The sequence below is a fragment of the Malurus melanocephalus genome, unplaced genomic scaffold, assembly GCF_030028575.1.
Source record: "Malurus melanocephalus ecotype Western Australia unplaced genomic scaffold, MMel_1.1 scaffold_85, whole genome shotgun sequence".
Taxonomy (NCBI): domain Eukaryota; kingdom Metazoa; phylum Chordata; class Aves; order Passeriformes; family Maluridae; genus Malurus; species Malurus melanocephalus.
In genome coordinates this window covers 2,222,734-2,247,612 of record NW_026623317.1, presented here as the reverse complement: position 1 = coordinate 2,247,612, position 24,879 = coordinate 2,222,734, and the positions used below count along the sequence as shown (strand labels likewise).

Sequence of the window (24,879 nt, the reverse complement as noted above, 5' to 3'; positions counted from 1 at the left end):
CAGTGTTTGTGAAATGCAGAGCTGCTGAAAGCTGTGGTGTTTGSTTGCAAGTAGGGAACTACAGGGCAAGTTTCCCAGCAAAGCTGTTACCTCATGATTTCCGTGGGCTGCTTTTGGATGCTCCACATCTTTGGTCTTTKAGCATAAGACTTGTGGCCAGCTCCCTGCTGAGTCTTGAAGGAGGCTGAGCTGCATTGCATGCCTTTTATTTCTCAGTCCTGAACGCCACCTCTGTGCTGCTTGACCTTGCCATTTAGAAGTTTCTAGGCTCTACTCCCCACCTGACTTTGAACAGAAAGTAGAAGCTCCTTGATAGCGTCTGCATCTGAACAGAGCTTATGGACAATGGGAAAAGAAAGTAACATTTTACTTCAGCTTGGTTTCCATGGCATCCTGGAAAATAGTTCTTGAACTTTGAGGCACTATCCTTCCAGGATCTCTTAGCACAGGGAGGAAAATAAAGGTAGCACTGATTGTTGTTGGCTGCCTTATTCTGTCTGACAGCACTGGGCTAGCGTATCAGGATTTGGAAGAAGGGAGGACAATAAAGTGCTTGGAAGAGCCTTATATCTGTATTTTTGCCTATGTAGGYAGTTTGTTGCGCACGTGACCAGGAAGAAGTATGCTTTTAGAAAAGGCAACAGAATCACATAGTGTTCATCAAGATGRCTTGTTGGCTCAGCACTCAGCAAAACTGGAAGAAGCTAGCTACTGGCCCTGAAACAAGCACTGGGCAGCTCAGATGTTGGGCTTTAACAGTATCTTTTGTACATCATGTTCCACTTTTGTGTCCCCTGTGGACAACCTTGAAGTTTTAATCTGAAGTCAATGGGAGTTATTCARTGACTTTTTCTTTTCCCACAGTGTTAGAGAGGTTAATTGCATCCTGTGCTTCTTGCTTTTCTGGCTATTTTGATGTGTTAATTTTTTAGCATACATCCATTTATAAGGAAGGTTATTAAGTCATTTTCCTTGGTTCAGATGCTGCATTTTGTATTTGATGTAATGGTTTTGAATATACTTTATAAAATTCTATGTAAACTTTATTCGTAAAGGCATTCTGAAAGATGAGAGGTTGAGCAATGGTTTCTGATTTATATTCCACTAAATATGCACATACATAAATAYTTCTTTCTTGGCTATAGTGTGTCTGAATGTGTATCTGGGGTGGAGGGAGGCAGGGAGATAAGAAGCAGTTACAGTTTTCAGCAAGTAATGTATGTCTTCTGCTTGAAGCAGAAAGGCCTGCTTTTGGATTCTGGGGAGGAAAGGAAACCAWTTTTTTGTTTGTTTTTTTAGTTACTTTATAAGGCCAATTGCTTAAATAAGTGAATCTAAGGGGTTAGAGACACTTGAGGAAGCACTGGTAGTTGTAGCAACTCAGTGCCCAGCTCACGCTTTTATGCTTGTTTTGTTGAGTTTGTGCTGAGAGAGAAATYGGTGCTTTCAGTTCTGCAAGAACATTCAGTCCAGGGCTTTTTAAGACATTACTTAATATCCTTTTCCTAGACTTGCCGGGCTCTGTTTCTCCTTGAAGAATGGGAGATTCTGKTGGCAAACTACCTATCCACCTATAGTTTTGTGTGTAAATACATATAAATATTCATTTAGTCTGTTTGCTGATACTGCTCTATAACAGAACTTTTCATCGGGGTCTGCTTTTCTACCCCAGGGTCTATCACAGAATGGTCTCCATAGAAGAACCTTTCCYCAGCTCCTCTTAAAGGAAAATGCTACCCCAGAGTGCTTTGTAAATMATTTTCAAGAAGAATTCATACCTGTGGTTTTTATTTGACATTTGTTAGCTTATTAGCTCATCCCTGTAGCTGGTGATTGTAAGAGAAATTGTTATTTCATGCTGAATTAATGAATCTTTACGTTTTCTGTTGCAAGATAATGATATCAGGACCTCTGTAATTTGATGTCACTGATAAGCAGGAATGGACTGCTGTAGCTTTGAGCCACTGCATTTGATGAATGTGTATGTCTGATTGTGTGCACTCAAGTGAGCAGATGACATTATGTCACTGTAATATAGGATGTTGGAGATGCAAGTGAAAACATTGGTCAGTTCTKCAGGGACRCARAATGAATCAGAGGAGTATGGTAGATATCTCATGAAAGGAACTTAATGTTCATGTCCTTATTGCAGGTTGTTCTAGTCTTTCCTAAATGAGCATAGTGCAAGTAACCTTTCTGTTGTCATCCCCCTCATGGGGAAAAGCAATGTAAGCARCATGCATTTCAGTAGGTGAGACATAGGTCAACTAACCTGCATTTTAGAGTAAGCTTTTATTCAGGCAGTTGGTTTTACTGCTACCTGAGGTGCTGTTTGGAAAGACAGGTAACACAGTTAGAATTGGTTCCCTCTGGTTTTGTAGGCATTTTAGGCTGTAAGAGAGAAAAGTGTTAATTGTCAGTATATAGAAAGGACTATCAAATCAGAATATAAAAGCAGCTACACATATTTTCGTTTGAGACCCAGAATTAAGGAAACCATGATGAGGCAGATTTGGTAGGAACTGTYTGTGCTGAATACAATACTATATGTAAGCCACTGAACTTTTTTAATTGCTGACATAGTTTTCATCTCTGTTGCACCTAAGCTTTTCAACTGAGTCATTCCTTTTACTGGAGATTGACACCCTCTCTGAACTAGCTCGAAAGGCTTGGTGTAAATCCTTATARCTGTTCTTGAATCTTAGTTGCATCATGAAGAAAATAACTGGTAGGATTCTGTTCTTCCATACATGAGTTCACTGGTCCTTTTCTCAAAGGTATAATCAGTAGAGTGTCATGGGCAGTGTATTCAYAGGAGTGCAGCTTCAGTATAGTTACACCAGTGATAAACTGGAGGCTAATTCCATGTTGTGGAATTCCTGCCTTGTTTTCCTGCTCAGTATATTGCTCTGAAGTCTTGGATCTAAGACCTTACATAACAAGATCGATTAGCAAGTATACAAGGTACTGATCTTGAGTTTGCTTCAGCCTGTTTTCTCAGGTAAATTTTAAAGAAGCAGCCATGAGCAGTACTAAAGCATTGGCATTTGCTCATTTGTTAGGAATAAATGGGATTCCGTAAGTCTAGTGGTCATTTCTTATTGCTCTAACTCCAATTTGGATAGCTTGGTTCAGCTCTTAAAGCAAATTTTCCACCTCTTTTCTGCCTCCATGACAAAATCATAGTCAGGGTAATAAGCCTAGTAAATGTTAGGCTGGTATAAAGGTGCTTATGTGTTTCTATAAGTAAMTTCTCCAATTCAAGTGAAAACTTGATTTTTTATGTTGTTATTGTTGTTTTTTTCTTGTTCAGTCTTTGAGTAAAAACAGAGTGAAAACCAGCATTTAGCTCACTTCTACAGGGAAGACTTTGCATGAGAATTCTAGAATTGGAAAATTAACTTTGATTCTCATCTCCCATTTTAAAACGGATAAATGGAGTACGTCGGAGGTTGCTGAAATTATTTTTCATTTTAGCCACAGCTCCAGCGCTACAGATGCCTCAGAAAATGTAGGGGCAGACAAATTAGGTCCAGTGGGAGAAAGGCCTGTGATTGTAAGATGCGGGAGAAAGGCAAATGGAGAATATTTTCTTGAACATAAACTTGGTAAACTTGTTAGTGGCTTAAGATTCTGAAAGATGTGAAAGATTCAGGAAGGATATTAGAGGCTCAGTGTAATACTTCAYGAGTAAGCAAATTAAATGTCCAAGACCATTTCTGTAATGTTTTCTGTATAATGTGGGCTTTGACTAGCACAATGCTATTTGCATATCAGGTTTTATTTGTCATATTTCTAGTGCTACCACTTCAAGTAAATATGAGGCTGGCAACTGAACTCAGTGCCTTTTAGTTCATTTAGAGCTGTTCCATCTTGCAAGACTTTGAAGAAAGATGTGTAACTGCAGTTGTATATGAATTGTGACATTATTTAATAACTTATGAAGTACATGTAAATATCTTTGAAGTAGTTTTGCCTTCATCCGATGGTGTACTTGTTGTAAACACTTCATTTAGTACGAAAAGTACCTCGAGCACACAGCGTTGCCAACACGTTAARTAGTGGTAGGGTAGTTATTTGTTCATTCTGTTTCTCAGTAAAAACTGGTAATAAATTCATAGGAGCAACAACTTGTAATATACGTAGGCCTGCCTAAGCACTGTGTTTAATAATTTTGGTGCACACAGGATGCTGTTCAACACTCAACTGGCTTAAGGTTTTTCAGGTACAGCTGCAATAATCTCTGTAAAAAGCAGTATTGTTGACAAGATCTACCACCTTTATCCCTGTTGTATCTCCTACTTTGAAAATGCTTTTGGGAAAAGTGTAGGGATTTCTTGGAGTATGTGCAGTGCCATGTGTAGACACCAGCTTGTTGACATTGTGGCCATGAATATCTGGACAGTACTTGCACATRCTTGCTTGGATCTGCAAATCAGTACATCTGGCTTTTAACTGCATTGAGAAACTGATCCTAATTAAGCAGCCTATGTTGAGTACCAATAGGCTTTAATAGTTGGCATCTGGACATTAGTGAGGGGATTGTGGATGGTACGGTGTATATACATCTCCAACTACTGATGTTTCTAGTTKAGAATTACTGCTGCCACAAGCCAAGAGGCAAATGTCTTTCTATATTCACTGAGATGAGGTTGTGCTGTCACAGGTCATCTTACTCTGTTCAGCCTTCTGCTGCAGAGTCCTTTTTCACCTAATCATATMAAATAAAAGAATTTGGTTTGGGTAGTGTGTTCCAGTTGATATTGTGTTCATGTGTCTTTTTGGACTCATGAAGATCAGTACAGTGTGTTTCTTCAAACTGTTTCATTTATGTAGGTTTTTTTTGGTTGTTACAGATTTTGATACAGACATTATTCCTCCAGTAGAGATATATTACATTAAAACAATTTTGGTACTTATGAGTGTAGCACAAACGGTGTCATTTTTCATGGGCAGATCAATAATTTATCTGTGTTTGCATCAGGACTTCATAGTCCAGTTTTTGTAGTAGACTTCCACKAAGAAATAATTACTGGGAACATCATCTTTGTCATGTAGATAAGGCAATAAAAATACTTTCAGGTTATCCTTARTAGTTGGGGTTTYCSTGTGTCCACATTTTTCTTGTGTATGTCAGTGTTTCTGTCTGACAKAARGACAGTCAGTTTTGGCATTTTGTCTGATAATTGTGAAACATTAATACAGCTCATTGCTGTGTAGGTAATTTCAGAGTTCAAGTTTTTTGGAACTCAGATTTTCCTGTTAAAGGAAATGATGAAATGGAAGAAGCAAAGGCTTACTGTGTACTGTTGCGTACTGATAGCCACATTAAAGATTCTTCTCACCAGAATTTCATGGTATCATCTGAAATGCTTCCTCTTCTAAGCAGATAAAAAGTCAGGCTGAAACCCTAGCTCTTAMAACTCTTCTCATTTAGGGAAAGACTCTGACAGAAGTAGCTTTGATTACACCACACCATGTATTAACTTGTCTGATCCTTTCTTCACCACAGCAGTCCTCTGGTGAGTCCTAAAGAGTCCCAAAGCCCAGTTRTGTGTAGCAGCTTAACCAGATACCTGCTAGATTTGGATCAGTGAAAGTACCTGGATCTTTCTGACCCAGAAAGTCAAAGAGTCAAAGACTTTTGGCTTTCTGCTGTAAGAGTAGTTTCTCCTTCCGAGTATTTTTCAGCATTTCTGCTTTCTTTAGGGAATAGTTTTCTCTTGATAGACCTCCAAATCACCTGGGAAACTCAACCAAATTGGTGCTTYATATCCCTTAAGTCCCTTGTCATTGATTCATTTACTTGTGGGGTCTGCAAAAGTAACAATCTACTTTTGTTCAAGCAGGGAGTGCTAGAGGCCTCAGAAGCGGTGATTTACTGTTCTGAACTAGTGCTGAAAAGTGTTGAAAAGATAAAAAACTAGCTTTTGTATTGTTGACCAAATGTTGACTTGTTTCTGTCAACAAATTGTTTTGARAACATTAGTGAAAATGCTCTTTGTWATAAAAGTGTCCACTCAGGAGAGAGAAAGTACAGTAGCTTTGAACTTGTGTTTTGGCATATATTTAAACTCTTGTCTGCACAGGAAAGATTTAGGTACAGTATGGACACCAAAGCCAAATTGTATTTTAAAAACAATGATGGCTTACCAGTGATACAGTGTAGAGCAAGTTCAAAACCAAACCGCTTGTCTGGTAAAATACAAAGCCTGAAGTGTGTTTCTAGGCTTCTTCTGCTTCAGTGCTTACTGAAGGTGAAATGGTGATATGTCTTGGCTGCCTCCCTCCTAATAAATTAAACGTGCCTGGGAACATTCCCAGGCACCACATCCAACTGGCTGAGGACTGCCTTGTCCATACTTCTCAGCTAGAAGGGCAGAAGAGCTGCATCTGAACTGCCCAGTGTGAATGGGTCCTGATGTTTCCGACTCAGGAACTTGGGAATTGTGTGGGAGAACAGAAATTGGCATGGCTTGGTGCTGGGGAATGTCCTAGCTGCTTTCTAGCATATGTGATCATGTTCCAGGGCCTGGGAATATTTCCAGACCACACTTGACTTATGAGTACAGATGTTAGTCCTTGATTCTCCTGAAATCTTTATGGACCAAGGCATGGAGAGGACCCTTCACATCACAAGGGATTTTGGRTGCTTCAGAAAGGTGGATTTAGGAGTGAGTGATTCCTGTTTATTTTGAGGCACTAATTCAGCACTACTGAAAATATATACCTCCTGTCTTACTTTTTGATGGTTTTAGTGGTGGTTGAAACATCTTTCAGAATTCAGTCACCATTCCAGCACCTCCTTTCAGGGATGAGTAGACATGTCTGCCCTCTGTCAGGTGATGGCTTGTGTATGAATGAACATACTGTGGCCTTTCATGGAATTACTGTGTATGAAGTATGGTTTTTAGAGTTGTGAGGAATTTAATTTTGATCTGGTGTGCGTGTGCATGAATATTAAGAGTCTTGATTTATTGCCTGGGTGATGTGGTGAGGAGACAGTGTTGCACCTTGTACGCAATGGATCTTTTATGTCAGCAGGAAGTGAAGAAACCTCTTTATTTCTTCAGGTGTTTCTTCCAGCAAACAGTGAAAGCTCTGTTGAGCTGACTTTATTGATCATATGGAACGATTTCCTTCATTCTCTTCTGTGTTTGATTGTGCATTGGACTTTAAGTGTAATCCTAGCGTAGATGAGCCAGTAAAACACAGGTACTAATCACTGCTCTAAGGAGATACGTGTCCCAGAAGATAGTATGTAATGTAGTATGTAATGTAAACTGATGACTGTTGGAGCAGTTTGCTGCTCTAACTGATAACTGTTCTCTGCCTCCTTGCCTCCATGGTGTTTTGAGCTTCATTCCAAGCTTTGGCTCTGTCACACAGTCCTCTTCAGGATACTCTTTGTCTTTCTGTGCATTGTGAAATATGTATCAGCTCTGATAGTTTGAGTATTTATAGAGAGAAGTGGTTGGCAATATAAAATAATTCCGTTCATCGTATTTTGTCAAGGGGTATGAAATTTTACTATTGCATGTACTGTCTTAAAAGTGTTATGGACCAAATGTGTGGCATGTCATGCTTACACCAGTGATGCACCCCACAATTTTGGGAACATGTAATCTGTGTAACAGCGTCAGCTTTGAGAGCACTGCTTTGTATGAAGGACCCATTGCTCAAAGGTAGTGAGCTGTCAGATCTCAGTGTGTCAATTAATATGCAGCAGGCTTTGTCTGCTGATTGTTCTTCTAATTGCATGTACAGGATGATCTGTCTTACCAGCAGTAGTGGTGCATATTTTAAGGACAGTACAGAGGTGCTCCCTGTTCTCCCACAGGCAGCCTATGTGTCTTTTGGGGAACTATTTCAATCCTTGCAAAGYTGCTGGCAGCCCACTGTTCTGGCAGTGTCTTAGGAATGTGGAAAAGAGATGCTGCAGGCTCRGCTTGATGCAGCCATGGGCAGGATCCCTCTTTGCCTACTTGTTCTGGAGAGCTGTGATGCTGCTTGTGGCTGAGATGGATGCACCTTGTTCAGGATAGTTGGCTTTTCTAAAGAGCTGGATCTGTGCCAGAGAATGGGCCTACATCTCTGGCTCTCTGCTGCTCTCTACTAGGTAAAATCATCTAGTACAAGATTTTACTTGTGTCTATAATCAGTAAAATATCAAAAGGCCATATTTTATTTAACCTATTTATTTGTGATGAAAGCAGGCTGTTGCTACCCACAATTACCTTTTCACTTCTCCTTTGTAGTGCTCATATAACTGCAGTGAATAGAAGTGATATGACTGAAAAGTAATGCAAAACATGTATTTTCAGCCATGTTTTTTCTGTGGTCAGCCAGTTCATTCATTTGGGTTGCTTCTCATGGGCATGGACATTTCAGCCTCCCTGGGATAGCATTAGAAATGAGGTATGTGCTAGAGACAAGAAGGGAGCAACACCTATTAATTTCCTTCACCAGTAGCCAACACAGGTTTTATTAAAAATCASTGTGGAATTGAGGTGGTTGTCAGCCCTGAAAATAGTTTCAAGTGTATTGCTGTGCTGTCTGCTCTTTTGTTTTCTAACACTAATGAATTTTCCCTGTCTAATGAGGAGAAATAAAAACACCAACCTCACTTCTCTTTTCTTAAGCACTCAATCAAAACTTGAGTGTATTGGCCAAACTTMGTAATTTAAATTTCAGTCAAAACACTTGTATTTAAAATCAGAAGTTTGGTGACCTTGTATTCTTCTTGTTGCAACTTTTTGAAGGCTGTTAATTTTAAAAGCTAATGTAGCAGTCAGCCAAGCTTCAGGCTGCATAATTGGGAAGCAGTGATTCAAGTTGCTTGTGAACCAAATTCTCTTCATTTCTGAGGTGYGAGGTTTTGTTGTATGTTACTTATATAAAATACACTGTTTTCAGTGGTCATTGAGCAAATATGTTATAGAACTGAGCGTTGTTTATGCTTCCAAAAGTCTGTTGCCTGTTTTACAATCCAATGCTATTTTCTCATATGCTGTGTTTAAATCTGCCTCTGTTTTTGGTTTGTGTCTKTGACTGAAGGTTCCTTTATTCTTTGTGGTTGTGATCTTTTCCTTGAACCAGTTTGGTAAAGACTTAGTTGTCTTTCCTTTTCTCCTGTTTGATACAGCAATTAAAGTTGTTGTTCTATAGTTGAATCTTAAGATACTATATGGTGAAGTTGTGTTAAACATTCTATGTTCTGTATATCATATGAAAGAATATTTAGCTGTTTAATAAAGGAGAGTACAGAAAACATCTATAATGTATTYTGCTTCAGAGTTTGAATTTTCCTTTTTTGGAAAAGCAGCAAATGGTATGTGCATGGAAAATTAATGCTGAAGTGGTGGTACTTGAACTTTAGATTGTGATGTTCAGTTTTGAATACACATGGCCTTTGTTTGAAGTCTTAGGGCAGTTAATGTTTAGAAACAAACAAAAACAAAAAAAAAAAAAAAAAAAACCCAACTTAGAAACTACCTTTGACAATTGAATTTTATAAAGAACTAGGCTGAGGAAGTTTTGCGTGTTTTAAGGAACATTGCAACTGTATCAATTACTTAAAACCTGAGAACTTGTTCACCTTTAAAAACATTTATCATTTACCTTGAATCACTTGTTCCATTTTGATAGCCTCCTTCATATAGAAAATATAGCATGARATGTCAGTTTAAATGCCAGTCTAACAGTGCTCTATCTTCTATGTGAAAGGAAGTATTCTGTACATTTTTCCATGTTTGACATCATGGTGTTTTGAATAACCATGTTCCATATTCATATCAATTTTTTGTTTTTGTTTTCAATTTATGCACAGCACTTGCTCTGAAATTTGGGGACTGAGTACACCAAACACGATAGATCAGTGGGATACAACAGGCCTTTACAGCTTCTCTGAACAAACCAGGTGAATATTCTGCCCTCTCTCGCATCATAAAAATCTTGTGGGAGGGATTGGCTTTGGAGGGTCTGTAATGGGATGCTTTAGCTRTGAAATAGACTAAAATGCTTCCTAGGCCTCTCACGGTACAGCATTTTTAAGTACTTCCTTGCCAGTGTAGAAATCAGTGTGTTCACAGCTGATGTTTTGACCAATGAAACTCTTTAATTCTGCAATTATTTATTTTTTCATGCCAGTGCTATTGAAAGAATGGGAAGACTTGTTAAATGCAAGCGCTAATGTGATTTGGTATTTATATTAACAAAGTTGGAAAACTTAATTCTTTAGACCTAATCTTACAAAGTGTTTAAACTGCTTTGTATGCCACAAGCTTTCAGTTAAATCTTGTTAATTGGCTCAGATAGCGAGCTACTAAAGACTTGTTTGTAAATTCTTCAATAGTTAATGGTGGGCAAATTCTAAACAGGGTCTTTATTTTTTCATGTCACATTACTTGATTTGTGTATTGAGGTTTGTCTCCCATCCCATAACAGTCATAAACATCTGCATTTGTGTAAGCMTATGCAGTCTGTCTTAAAACTAGCAAAACGTTTTCAGCTGGTAGCAAGGCAGATGAAATGAAGAAGATAAACTGTACAGCCCTTACAAGATGTGCATTGCTGCTTTTTGCATTACAGTTATACTGCCATGTGGATCACTTGGGCAGCTGACTGCTTATAGGCTTATTGGCAGTCCTGTGGGAATTCTTATGCTTAAAACCATAAAGCATCCATGCCACAGCAAAGCCTTGAGGTGCCTTTAGTAGTGGAAGCGTCCATTAAGTGTGTGATTTTATTTTAACAACTGTCTTCTGCATTTAAAAAAATAGTATATGAAGCAATCATCCTAAATACTTGGTTGTAAGTGGCTCTTAATGAACTCTAAAATCACTGGCAATAATTTGAACAGCTCAAAAATAAGTTGACATTGCTTGATATGATCATTTTCATTGCATTGGAAGCCTTTTAACTAGAGTATAAATGTCACTAGCAGTGYCAATGCACTGAATTCTAAGAATGAACTACCCTTGTGTGTGCTCTATTGCTTGAGTGATGGAGGCAGCTCCCAGTCTGTAAATGCTTCTCAACATCTTTCCCCTGCAGATCTCTTGATGGCCGTCTGCAGGTGTCTCACCGCAAGGGATTGCCACATGTCATTTACTGCCGCCTGTGGCGCTGGCCAGACCTCCACAGCCACCATGAACTTAAGGCAATTGAAAACTGTGAATATGCTTTTAATCTTAAAAAGGATGAAGTATGTGTAAACCCATACCACTACCAGAGAGTGGAGACACCAGGTAGGAGGACTGCTTCTTCTGTTTCCATGTCTGTGTGTGTTCAGCGTAATGCTTTAAACAAAAAACAAGAAAAAGGTGATGCCCCCTCTTGACAGAAGTACAGGATTCTTAGAGCTACAGCTTTTGAGATCATACCCCTGAAAGTTTTTAATRGTAAAGTTACTGAAAAATCTTTCCAAATGTGTTTATAAACACTTCCAGGACAGCTAGCAGTATCCAGCTGGCTGGGTTGAATTCAGACTGAATAGGAGAAAAGAGTTGATTTACCTGTGGTAATATGGAATAGTCTTAATTTAAGACACCTCAGGAATTCATCTCCTCCAGTAACTAGCAGTGCAAATGTAGTATTAGCAGTGCCGAGTTTTAGAAAATTTCCAAAACGTCAGAAGAAACTGTTAGATGTTTTAGATTTATCTTTTTCCTTTTAGCTCACAGAATCACAATGTATTTTGATTACAGTGTTTTTGAATTTTGCCTTTCCAGTCTTGCCTCCCGTGCTTGTGCCGCGGCACACTGAGATCCTAACGGAGCTGCCACCTCTGGATGACTATACTCATTCCATTCCTGAAAACACTAACTTTCCAGCGGGGATTGAACCACAGAGCAATTACATACCAGGTATTTTCTTAACTACCACTGTAGACAGTGTGTTCTAACATTGTGTTGCTGGAACAAAGATGGTTATTTCATCCTTGTAAGTGATCAAATTAATTGAAATATTCACCAGTAAATTAGATTTTGTTGATTTCATGTATTAATTCCAGTGGAAATACCTAAASGCTGTTGTTGGCAGGACATAATCCTGCATGAAACCATGTTGCTGTCATTTCACAATAGCTTACTTGGTTTCAATAGATTATTTAAGATTCAGAATGCTAATAAGTGCAAAGTAAATCTTCACCTTATGCTTTAAACCTCTTTCACAAACATACAGGGGTTGCCAAATGTTGTGCATTGGAGTAATAAATTGAGTAATAAATTGATGCTTGATCTCATCACATGTAGTATRTGGAGAAAACTTTTAAATTGCAAAGCAGTGACTTAAAAAGTGTCTTGATCTGTAGCTCACCACCAGTGATGGTCTGCTTTAGCTTTTACTWACTGTTGTTTGCATAGTTTTGTCTTTTTAGTGTGAAAGAACAACCTAACGATATTGAACAGTTAAAGAATTTCTCCTCCCCCTCTTTGCCCCTTTTTCTACCCCAAAACAAACACCAAGGCTAATCTGCACCTAAAACCCTGTTACCCTTATTGAAACATAAAAGCAGTGACCTTTGTTTCCTGTCCCAACTTCCTGTTTCCTATCCCTTACAGAAGCTGCTTGGAGTTTAAAACCAACKAAAGAAAACCAAATTTGCTCACAAATGTTTAATGTATTCATGTTACAAACAAGCGGAAAATTCACGTGTGGAATCTCTGAAAGAATGAAATGACTGCCCTGAAACTTAAATATGTGCAATGTACAAGTTTTACCTATAGGTCGTAAGCAGAATGTTAATTGTGTTTTCTTTAAATATCCAAGAATTGAAATGGCATTAAACAATCAATTTAATTTGACCTTTTTTGTTTAATTTGGGCCCACATCTATAGAGGTTGCCACCTCTACAGAGCAATGTAAGTTGCTAGGAGTTGCTGTTTCCTTAACTTGCATATACTTTTTTGACTCAAACTGAGGGCTTTTGATCACGTTTGCAAATAACTGACTRGAAAGGCACCGTTGGAGATCTAGTGCTATGGAAATGAGCTAAAGTASTTACTTGCAGGAAGTTTGCTCAAGGTGATTGTAGGAATTCACATGATCTTCAAATGTTTATGCAGGTAACCACACCTCCTCCTTGTCACTGACACCCTACTCTTGTGTTCATATGATGGTATCTTACTTTATTCGACCTTGCTGACTTAATCTGGAAGGCTTGGCTGGGTTCTGATAAGCCTTGTGTGCCTTCAGCTTTCTTCAGAGAACYGTTTTCTTTAGCGGCAGGGCAGGCTAACATCTGTAGCTTCCACCCAGTCCTGTCTCAGTGCTTGATCTGTAAGAAAGTTTGGTAATCATGAAGRTGCAGGATGGCCTTTGTGAGCTGTGTGTTCCAGCCCAGGTTCTGGATGGGCTGAGCTTCACCGTCCACACTTCTGGCAGCACTCAAGCTCAACAAAAAATTTTTMATGCCCCACCTGAGTGTTCATTTCCAGCTGTGAGGTGCTCAACCTCTGACCCTAAACTATTAATAGTATTAGGCGGTGTAAATCTTCTCTGTTAGGGCAGAAACTTGACATGGAAAATAATCTGTGCCAAAGAGCCTAGATTAGCAACTGGAAACAGGAGTCATGGGTTGGATTGGAAGTGTGTATTGACCTTTTGCCCACAGCTGTGGGCTTAACAATAGTGAATGATTTGGAGAAGGGTGGAGTCCCCTTTGTCATGATGAATGCTGTGAAAAATCTTCAAAATGGGTATGATTTTTGTTATCATATTTCGTACTAGTGAAGATTTCCCTTAATCGTCCTTTCAAATTCTCACTTGAATTTTGTCACGTCTATATTTAGCACACAGAATGAATCAAAGATTAAATTCTCAGTTCATTTTTATTTAATCAACTGACTTAATCTAGTTTCCTCTCACTGGTTTCCTTCTGATCTCACAATATTGCACTACATCTCAGACATTATGTTTATTATAGTTATATTTTATTTCTTAAGCAAAAAGGTTTTATCTTTAAATTTCTGCTGTTCAGTAAGAATGTAATTAAAAGTGTTTAATCCCTGGGAGTTCCATAGACAATTCTAAAGTGATTGTAGMGATAGTTAGCTTCAAACACTTTCACTAAAGAAACACAGGTTTTGCCTTTAGTATGTAGGAAAAGACATTTGCCCAGTTCAAAGAAAGTTATTTCCTGAAAGGCAGTTGGTTAACTTGTTATCTGGATTACAAGGAACATTTTGAATGGAGAAGAGGAACATGCATACTCTCCTGGGTTTTGAAGATATTTCTTAGGAATTAGACACAGTTTCTGGTATCAGAACACTTCAAAGTCRGTACTGAGTTTACTTTAGTCTGTGAAATTCTGTCTTTAAAGAAAGCTAGTTAAAAGAATAGATGATAGTTTTAATAGAGCTTAGAAGTATTCATAATAATAATACTAGAACTTGTGCAGTGTTTTAAGTTGGTTAATATAGTTACAAATGAGTCAAATCAGCTGTTGGGTCTTGAAGAAATACATATTTGGGGACTGAACTGAAAAATAACCTTTAAATCTAACAACTTGAGTAAGGTGTGGGAGGGTATCTGATCTGATGGTTATCCTACATAAAGACAGCTCACATTATTTTTTTGTGGAAGTCACCAGATGGTTTTTTTCATTTGTAATTCTACTAAATATGAAAGCTGTTGATCACAATTGCAGAATTGTTACTCATTGTAGTGACAGCATCTTGTCTCAAATGGAACAAACAAGGATTCTGGTAATTATATAACATATTTGAGCAATTGAGTGACATACAAGAGGAGATACATTTTACATACCAATAAGGCAGGTAATGTGTTTGAAATCCTACTTGAAGGAAAAAGGGACAGCAAAATGACATTCTGATTCAGTGTTTACCTGTTACAGAGCTCATGAAGATGTGATGACAAAATGCACAAGAGTTAAATCTTACAGAAGTTTCCCCAGTCATTCTACAAATTGGTGGATTTTTCTTTCTTTTATAGAAACACCTCCTCCAGGATATATCAGTGAAGATGGAGAAACAAGTGACCAGCAGCTGAACCAAAGCATGGATACAGGTAACATTTATTTTTCATTACTTTCGAGGCTTTGGATTATTCGCTGTCATCCCTCTGTATAGGAGCATGAATGAAGCCCAAAAGATGGTGGCAGTTTTCCTTGTAAAACGTCGTGTTTTGTGCTTAAAATACCACTCAGTCTTTAATGAACATAACTTTTTTTTTGCCAGGGGAATGCTTTTAAAACATTCTGTGCCATGTTAAATATATTACGTTTGTTTTGTAACAGAAATACACAAGTCTAATTAAGACTTGACCAGAAACCCTTTAAATAGATTGTAATAGCTAATTGGTTTGAACCATTCGGTGGTAAACAGATTCATTGAAACAAAATGTCTGTTAGYCTAAACAAGTTACAGGCAATCTGTATTCTGAGAACCTGTCTCTAACTCTGACAAACTTACCACTTCTGCCATACTTCAAACTARTTTTTGTATGGAAGGCTCTGTGGCAAAAGTAGCAGCATTTGTGCCTTGGTGTGTAATCGTTTCTAGATAATGTGGTTGACCTTAGACTTGGACAATGCGCAGTTAATGTGCTGGGTAAGAGCCTCCTGCTGTGCAATGGCAGACTCTGGTGTGCTTGGTTAGCTCATGTTARCAACCATTTTCAGTTAGCTGGAATCAGCTGCACCAGTTGCTGTAAGAACTGCAATATTTTCCCACTATGTGACAACAAATACCTTAATTAAAACAGCCTGACATCAGTAGTCRCTGTAGGAATGTTTCAGTTTCTGTATTTTGCTTCTTGTGTGCAAATTGTGTTGAAGGTTCATGTTTTTMTATTTTATATATTTTATATTCCTCTTCTGGGAAAGAGTTGTTTCCTCAAGTGAGGAAATCTAGGTTGCTGTTTTCTGAAGATCATAGAGTCGTATATTATAGAATGGTTTGGGATAAAAGGGACCTTAGAGATCCTCTCTTTCCACCAGGGACACCTTCCACTACCCCAGGTTGCTCCAAGCCCTGTCCAACCTGGCCTTGGGCACTTCCAGGTATGGGGCAGCCACAGCTTCTCTGGGAAACCTGTGCCAGGGCCTCACCGTCCTCAGCATAAAGATTTTTTTCCTGATGTCTAACCTAAATCTCTCCTCTTTCAGTTTGAAGCCATTCCCCYTTGTCCTCTCACTACCTGCTCTTGTAAACAATCTCTCTCCAACTTTCTTGAAGGCTTCCTCCAGATACTGGAAGGTCTTTTTCAAGATAAACCTTTTCCTTTGATAAGAGAAGGAATATMTTGCTTCTCTCATTCACTCTTTCTTAACTGCTTTTTTCCTGAATTTGAGAAGTCACTACCTTCTCACTGGTCAAGTGCAGAGTGTGCATAAAGTGAGAGTTCTGCCAGATACARTGCTAAATTAATTGGTTCTTTACAAGGAGGGGTGGGTTCCCAGAAGTCTGGGACTGGTTATATGATATCTGAGATTTCTTTTCTCTGAAAAGATATCTYCTGATATCTTGATATCTTCTGAAATCTTCTGATATCTTTTCTTTTCTCTGAAAAATTTCAGTGTAGAACTGATTTAGATAATTTAGGTTATGCGTACTAATCTGAAATAATGAAAACTGTTTGCTCTGAAAYCTGTCTGTCTGTCTTCAACAGGATCTCCAGCAGAGCTGTCTCCTAGTACTCTATCTCCAGTAAATCATAGCCTGGGTAAGCTGGAAATACTTAAAATTATTTCTCTGTGTGTTGTGACTCTTAATTACGTATGTAATTCTTTAAAAGTGAAAAATCTTGAAAAGTGAAAAAGTTAAATTCTTAAGAAATTTAGAGCTGTATTAAGAGGTGACTCTTGGGTTGGCTTCCTGATGTTAAATATAATGGAGCTGGGTTAATCACTTGTTAACAGTTACTCTGTTTCTCTATCTGTTGAGCTCCTAGCAGAGAGTGATATCTTTGTGTGTGCAGGAATAGCATTTATAAAATAAGTAGTTTAAAGGATGTTTGCCTGTCCATAATGCTGCCCAGACTTGCTGTCTCCCTTGTGTGTGTGCTCTGCTGCTCTTCTCATGTACTGTTTCACCTGTAACCACAGCACAGTTGTTGCTCCCACATTAGTAGCCCACCTGCTTTGATCCGGTGCCATTGCTGTGTGTCTGTGTAAGTGCCTCAGGAAGATCAGATTGCCATGGGTTTGTTTAAGGAATGGTGACAGGATGTGACAGGAAAATGCTGTTCAGAACGCTGAGTAAGTAATTAGGGTAGGTAAAAAGGGGATTTAGTGAAGAAAAAACTGAAGATATGCAGGGAAGATACTGTTCTCTGGTAGGGGACAATAAAGTAGCTTAGAAGTATCTTTATCTAAATAGATGGTGTAATACAAAAGAACGTGATTTTCATATTATTTTTTCCTTTTTGTTGTTCAGTGTTTGATAGTTTAATCTTTTCTTTAATGCTGCCAAAATGTTTACAAGCTACAGAAAAGGCAACAGGAATGTCTCAACGTCTGGCGCTCAGAGCACCATTAGCTTAATCATTTTGCCGAGCAAAATGCAAGTACTGAACTAAATGAGCTGTGGTCAGATTAGATCACCCCTTCTTTCCCTCCTCCTTCCCTTGTGTGGAAGATTGAATTCCATTCTGTTTACTGAAGTAGGTAAAAAGGACAGCAAGCAAAATGTAGTTTGAATAGTTTGAGGAGGCTACTGCTGTCATTTCTGGGAGAGACAAATAGCAGGGTAGATCGAACTACTTTCAGCCTCAAAATCTATGTTAAGCTTGGTTTTTAAAATTTTTTTTTAGACTTGCAACCAGTTACTTACTCGGAGCCTGCGTTTTGGTGTTCAATAGCATATTATGAATTGAATCAAAGAGTGGGAGAAACCTTCCATGCGTCTCAGCCTTCCCTGACTGTAGATGGCTTTACAGATCCATCAAATTCAGAGCGATTTTGTCTAGGTCTGCTTTCCAATGTAAACAGAAATGCTACAGTGGAAATGACAAGGCGACATATAGGTAAAGATCTCTGATCTTTTAACTATTTAATTTCATTTTGTTGGTTAAATTATCTGGAATGATCCRGGTAGGATGTGTGTTGGGTTGCTTTCATCCTTGTGCAGCCAGCCATCAACCTTCTCTCTCARGGCTTGTCAAGGATAGTTTGGTCTCTCTGGCTGAGAACAGAAGTGGAAAGACATAGAGGTCACTGCTTCTGAAATTAAGGAGAAAGGTAGCAGCTTCTACCACAGAAGCCAGTTGGAATTGGAAAGAGATGTAGTGATGGCTGGAGCTGAAAGGAGCTGCCTTTCCTCACTCAGTAACCTCTAAGCTGGTGGCAGCAGCAGTCACAAAGCTGTCACACTGAGAGCAGCACAGGAGGAAGCCACTCTACTGTGTGGCATTCCTGCTGCTCACATTGCTGTTCCTSCCTTCTGTAAAATCATGGTGCACCAAAGCATCCCGGGGGGCAGGTTCTTGGCTTTCAGGCTCCTCAATGGGCCACTCTGTTATGGTCAGCATTTATATGCAGAATTGCTTGTAATTGAACTTTAAGCTTTAATTACTAAGTATTAACATGTTGCTTAGCTTATTGTAGTTTATAGAATACAGAATGGACGTCAATAGGATGAAATTCTGAATTGTTTTCTGAAATGGGAAAAGCTGCTATTGTGAAAATTGTTTGATTGAGATTTTCTTCTTAATGTGGGTCAAGAATGTTGTTTTCCACAATGCAGTTTTTTTCTTGACTTTAGGTTCTTCAGTAAATACCTTAATTTTTTTTTTTTCTGGATACATTCAATAGCAACATTTAYGACTTTTTGATTGTTGTTGTTGTTTTTACTTTCAGTAAAATTTCAACCTCTTCAATAGAACAAACTCCTCTTATGCCAAGTCCAAATGCCAAATCCAAATGCTTGTCTAATAAAATTTTAGATGTGCAGAAACCTAGGCTGTGCCTATACTGACTGGTCAAATTACCAATGATGAGGAAAAGCAAAAATCTCATGAGTCCTCACTCATTAATAGAGCAGCTGACATTTTATTGTTTGAAAAATGGTTCTAATGAGAAAGAGGAATGGAAACTATGACCTATAAAGGATCTCTTAATTTTAAATAGTTCACTTTGGGAGATCAATTGCACAGTATTTATTTTCTGCTAGAAATAAACCATGCAGATTTGTTTTCCACTTAGAGAGAGAACAAAATAACAAAGTAACAATTTAAAAGTGGACAGCTAGTATTTTTTTACAGGTATTTTTTTGTAATAGGGCTAAATGAAGTCCTATTGTTTTTGTTAAAGCAGTGCAGGAGTATGCAGTGGGTTGTGAAATAGTGTGGGTGCATGTAAGCAGAAAGTGTTGCGGTGGTGATCTTGTGTTTTCTCTTTTGACCATAGTGGCCTGTGCTGCTTCACATACAACACTTTAGTATTAGCAYGAGTTTTAATTATGTTTTGATGAACACTGCTTCTGAGCTTAGATAGCTACAAGCCATTATATGGCTGGAAAACTGTCTTTCACTTTTGATCAAAAAGTATTCTGCTTCTCCTCCAAATATGTGTATTTGTGGGAGAAAAATGCACGTTGTGTTCTGCTCCTGCTACAACTGTCAGCACATCGGTGAAGTCCTGTAGATAATAGATTTCTGTTTCTGTTGTAAAGAAAAACCTTGGCCTTCTCTGAAAAATAAACTCCCTTGTTCCCTATTTGCTTGTGTCATATCATAACTAGAGTTCCTTTGGATTTTGCTACAGGCAGGGGAGTGCGTCTGTATTACATTGGTGGAGAAGTTTTTGCCGAGTGCCTGAGTGATAGTGCGATCTTCGTTCAGAGCCCCAACTGTAATCAAAGATACGGCTGGCATCCTGCAACTGTGTGCAAAATTCCACCAGGTTAGTAGCCTACCGAAGGTCTTGTGTGAAAATACCCAGTGGAGGTATTCACTGAGTGACGTTTGCTTTCCTTTTTGTCATTTCTTGATAGATTAAGGCCTCTGTGTAGCAAACACGAGTATTCACTGACTGTACCCTTTTGACTCTTTATAGGATGCAATCTAAAAATCTTTAATAACCAAGAATTTGCTGCTCTTCTGGCTCAATCTGTGAATCAGGGCTTTGAAGCAGTTTATCAGCTTACTAGAATGTGTACCATAAGAATGAGCTTTGTTAAAGGATGGGGGGCTGAATACAGGTAAGAAAAGAAAACCCTTTGTTCTTAAATTTAGAGTTAATAATTTTTGTTCTTTCACTAATATACCATTTCTGTCTGGCTTGAAAGCCAAATGTCCAAGCTTCTTGCTGCTATTGTGGATAGGCTGTCTGCAAATTGARCCCACATTTTCCTTTTTCCTCCCCTCAGCTATGGAACTTCTAAGTTACAAAGTCCATAGACTGATTTTAGTGTTGCCTGGGAGCCAGCTGTTGGGCAGGGAATGTCGTCAAAGTTCTGTTCCCTTGCTTGCATATTGTGGTGAAATCCCTGACAACATTTTGAAGCTTCATGGTTTGTTCTGTGAGATTGGTATTTGTTAGACATGGAGTCATTTTGGTTTCTGTCCTGCTCTGCATGTAGCACGAGTTCCTTAGGTTGTGGTGCAGCATAGCATTGGTGGTACCTGACAGAGAGACTTGGAGTCACTCGCAGTGCCTCTTGCAAAATGAAATAGCTGGAGAATATGCATCTAAAGGATGGCAAGTATTTTGGAACTTGTAGTGGAAAAAACTTTGCAGGAGTAAGATGACTGTGTTTATGTAGTAAAACTCCRAAAAACAGTTCTTTGAGTGGAAAAAAATGGCATTTTATCTATTTTTGAATAGATTCCAATTTTATTCTCTATTAGCACAAATGAAAAGCTGCAGTTGAGGACAGTGCCTGTTTTTAATGAAATATGAGAATTCAAGAAGAAACTTGAGCAATTTTAAAGATTTCATTATTTTGCAGAGTTAGACTTCTGGTTTTAAACAAATTTCTTAAACTTCTCTAGAAATTGTCCACTGAAAAAATGAAGACTGACATGTCGATGTCGAATGCAATACATAATATTTTTTTATCCATACAATTTCTGAAGTTGAATAATGGTATGTAGGGTCCACTTGGGTGGATTCCTTTATCTGCTCTTGAAATACATGTCAATAGCAGTATCAGTATGTGGGGGARGTTTCTTAGCTAAATGAGGCCAATTTTGTAATAGTCTAATGAGGTGAAATGAGAAATTTGAGTAATGGAATCAATTGGTATCTCTTTGTTAGGAAGAGATACACAATAGAAAGTCTGGCTCAGGTTTAAAGAGCTATTGGATTTGGCTCTGAATGAGTATGTATACACTTAGGCATAATTAAATACAACATTCAAATCTGAGCAGAAGAAAGGCTCAATGAGCCAGGTTATATAGAGGCATCTTGAAGTGAACAGAGTGTAAGCACTGGTTTAAAACTGTGGGGAGGCTTTTGTTAAAATTACTTCTAAATGGGGTGAATGTTGGTGGTTGGTCTRTTAACTGTTCATAGATGGTAGGATTGAAAAAGCTGCAGCAGTAACACTGCCGAAAGAGCACAAAAACTCTACAAAAACTGGTTACTGACTAATGCTGAGCTAGTTTCTTTGCACCTCTCTCTAAGTGATGCAAATAAATTACWGATAGACAAAGCTTGTAAATATGCAGTTGAGATCAGAGCAAGAAGAGGTGGCTCCAGCAAACACTACCTTGAATTTAAATGAATGTAGTCTGACYTGTTGAAATGGACCAGGAAACACTGTAAACCCCATCACTCTTGTTAAAATGTCCGTGCTTCATTATTATGTGAAAAAACATTTCTCATAGAACAGGCTTGGGCAAAGGCAAAACATTACGTGCATTTCAGGCCTGTGTGAATAAATGTGCAGGTATGGCAGGGTGATACGTTTTATAGGCTTGGTAAACAAAATAGCTTACAGCTTTTTGCTTCGTTATGTGTCAGCCCAAATTGGGGGTGGTAGAAGTTYAAATCACCAGTCAAGTGTTCATGTTAGCACAGGAACTATCCAGGTCTGGGATCATCTTTTAAATAAAGTTTAGTAGAGGTAATTAGTGATATTTGAACTGGGTATCTTTTGGTTGATGAAGCTGAGTTTTTAGCTTTTAAATGGTTGCTCAGTGACTGTCACTATTTTATCAATTTTTACCAGCCTAGTGCAAAGCCAGGGCTGTTAAACAGAACCAGTTGTAAAATTTTGAGGAAGTGTGTTGTGAAACACATTGTAGGGGAGTTGACAGTGGTGGAATAATGAACTTCCTTCTTTGGGAGAGGATTCGAGAGTAAATGGAATTATATTTCCTGTGGTTTAGATTTGTTTTTCTGTTGTATCAYTTTGTTCTGGCGTAGACATTCGGGGCTAAGATAACCGTTTTGTAGAGTGCYGAAAGAGCACAGACCCCAGCTGCTGTCTTCTCTTAGAAAATGTGAAACTTTTGGAATCAATCTTTGCTGTCTTAATCTTTCTRCCCTTTCAGTTCCTTTGTTTATATAAACAGATTTCCTTAAAGCAAAATGCTGCAGTACCAACAGTAAAAGTGAAGGAGCTGTGTTTGTGTCTGACTAATCTGCTGCCTTTTCATCTTGGGATAGCTGGAATTACTAGGAAAAACTGGCTTAGCAACCATAGTCTTGCCARTCTAGTTAGGGAAAACTCCCATGCCTGGAGTGGGTACAGTGAAATAACAGGATTTCTCAGGCAGAGTATGTCCAATACTGATTTCTTTACTTTTGGAGATGAGAAGGAAGATGTTTGAATAACAGCTCTCTGAAACAAAGATACATGGGAGAGAGAATTAAGCATTTATGGTTGTCAGTCCTTCAGCTTTACTGAAAGTTGCTATATGGTRTTTAATTAAGGATTTCTGTTGTGAAAAATTATAGGCAATTTAGTACAGAAGACGAGAGAAACACAGTTTCTACTTCAGTTGTTTGTGTGAGGATGTTACAGTACAAAACACACSTAGAAGTGTAAGATTACAGGAAATCAGAGATAAAGTTTGGTGTTCCTTTGAGATACCATCAGTTAGCACCTATAACCACACATGATGTTTTGAAACAATGTTTCTGACATCATCTACCAGGTTGCTTATACATTTATTATGTCATTTGCTCCAAAGAGCCAGACCTTATGGTCAGGATAGCATTGTGCTGTTTGGCCACGCTGACAGTGCAGAGCCGAGGTTTCTATTCCAATTTCTYAGTAGTTGCCTACAACATTCGAATTCAGTTATGCGTGCAGACTCTTGGAAGGCTGAGATACAGGTGCACACAGTTGTTTGTGGTGCAAACACTGCCTCAGTTTGACAACCTTCAGTTCTGAATTTCRTTTTAAAAGTAACACTCTTGGTGTGGCACTTAAAGGAAATATTCTTCAGAGTGGAATAATCTTGATCGATTACAGACAAGCATGTAATTATTAATGTGTCTTATATATGTGAAGTGTTTCAAAGTTTTGGGGCTTTTTTTTCTGGAAAAAGTTTAGTAGCAGTTATGGTAATGGTTGCAGGTTTTTATCTCTCTGTGCAATAGATATAGATGGAAACATATTTAATCATATGATGCAGAATTTTGTGGCAGCTGAACCTGCATTCTGCCTGTAGGTGATTGACCCTAGCTGGATTCCAGGCACGGTCAACAAAAGCAGTTCTCATTCTCCTTCACAGCTGGACAGAGGAGAGAAAATATGAAAGGTTCCCAAGTTTAGATAAGGACCATGAGAGATCCCTCACCATGGGAAAAATAGGCTCGAAATAGAGTTATTGATTGAATTTATTGCTAACACAATCAGAGCAAGGTAATGAGATGTAAAATAAGACCTTAAACATCTTYCCCCCACCCCTTACTCCTTGCTGGCTCTCCTTCCTCCCCCAGCTATGAAGGGAGATGAAAATGGGTGTCATGGTCAGTTACTCACATTTTGTTCCTGCCGCTGCTCAGGGAGAGGAGTCCTTCCCCTGCTCCAGCGTGAGGTCTCTGGCATGGGAGACAGTTTTACATGAGCTTCTCCACTGTGAGTCCATCCCACAGGCAACAACTCTCCACAAACTGCTGCACTGTGGCTCTCTCTTCCATGGGGTACATCCTTCAAGCACAGGCTGCTCCAGTGTGGGCTCCCCTCTCCAAAGGCTTCCCTCTGGGTCACAGCTCCTCTCAGGCATCCCCTGCTCCAGGCTGGGCTCCTGCAGGGGCTGCAGGTCAATCTCTGCATCCCTGTGCCCTCCATGGGCTGCAGGGGCTCAGCTGCCTCACCATGGGCTGCCCCTCAGGGGCTGCAGGGCAATCTCAGCTCTGGCCCCTGGAGCAGCTCTGTCCCTCCTCCTGCCCTGACCGTGGTGTCTGCAGAGTTGTTCCTCTCACATGTTCTCACCCTGCTCTCCTCTGGCAATTACCACTGGGCAATCACTTAATTTTCCTCTTAAACATGTTACCACAGAGATGTGACCGTTCCTGACTAGTCCAGCCTTGGCCAGCAGCATGTCCRTCTTTGGAACTGCCAAGGATTGGCTCTTGCAGGCATGGAGGATGCTTCTGGCAGTTTCTCATAAAAGCCACCTGAAGTTCCCTCTGCTATTAACGTGGTCACCCCAACCCAAATCACTGACTTTTCCCTATTTTTTGTTTTCTAGGCGGCAGACGGTAACAAGCACTCCTTGCTGGATTGAGCTCCACCTGAACGGGCCCCTACAGTGGCTGGACAAAGTATTGACTCAGATGGGCTCCCCCTCAGTTCGCTGCTCCAGCATGTCCTAAAACTCTCCTCTGTCATCAGTGGGCTAAAAATTGAGTCCAATCAACAGACTTAATATAACAGCTCGTCTGTCGTAGTATTTGTGTGTGGTCCCCATGAACTGTTTACTATCTAAAAAGATTTTTTAAAAAGAAAAAAAAAAAAA

The 24,879-nt window shown here is 39.0% G+C and overlaps 1 protein-coding gene across 2 annotated transcripts in view; it reads left to right on the top strand.

Moving 5' to 3' along the window:
* Window positions 1-24,879, top strand: part of SMAD2 (SMAD family member 2) — a 48,055-nt gene extending 23,176 nt beyond the window's left edge. The window contains exons 3-12 of one of the 2 annotated variants that reach the window (XM_057367810.1): window positions 9,830-9,919; window positions 11,056-11,249; window positions 11,733-11,867; window positions 14,956-15,030; window positions 15,962-16,024; window positions 16,633-16,686; window positions 17,776-17,988; window positions 19,727-19,864; window positions 20,018-20,162; window positions 24,613-24,879. In XM_057367810.1, coding sequence (XP_057223793.1) covers window positions 9,830-9,919; window positions 11,056-11,249; window positions 11,733-11,867; window positions 14,956-15,030; window positions 15,962-16,024; window positions 16,633-16,686; window positions 17,776-17,988; window positions 19,727-19,864; window positions 20,018-20,162; window positions 24,613-24,736 — 1,231 coding nt within the window. In that variant the 3' untranslated portion in view covers window positions 24,737-24,879. The remainder of the gene's footprint in view (window positions 1-9,829; window positions 9,920-11,055; window positions 11,250-11,732; window positions 11,868-14,955; window positions 15,031-15,961; window positions 16,025-16,632; window positions 16,687-17,775; window positions 17,989-19,726; window positions 19,865-20,017; window positions 20,163-24,612) is intronic. The other variant, XM_057367811.1, reaches the window with a different exon arrangement.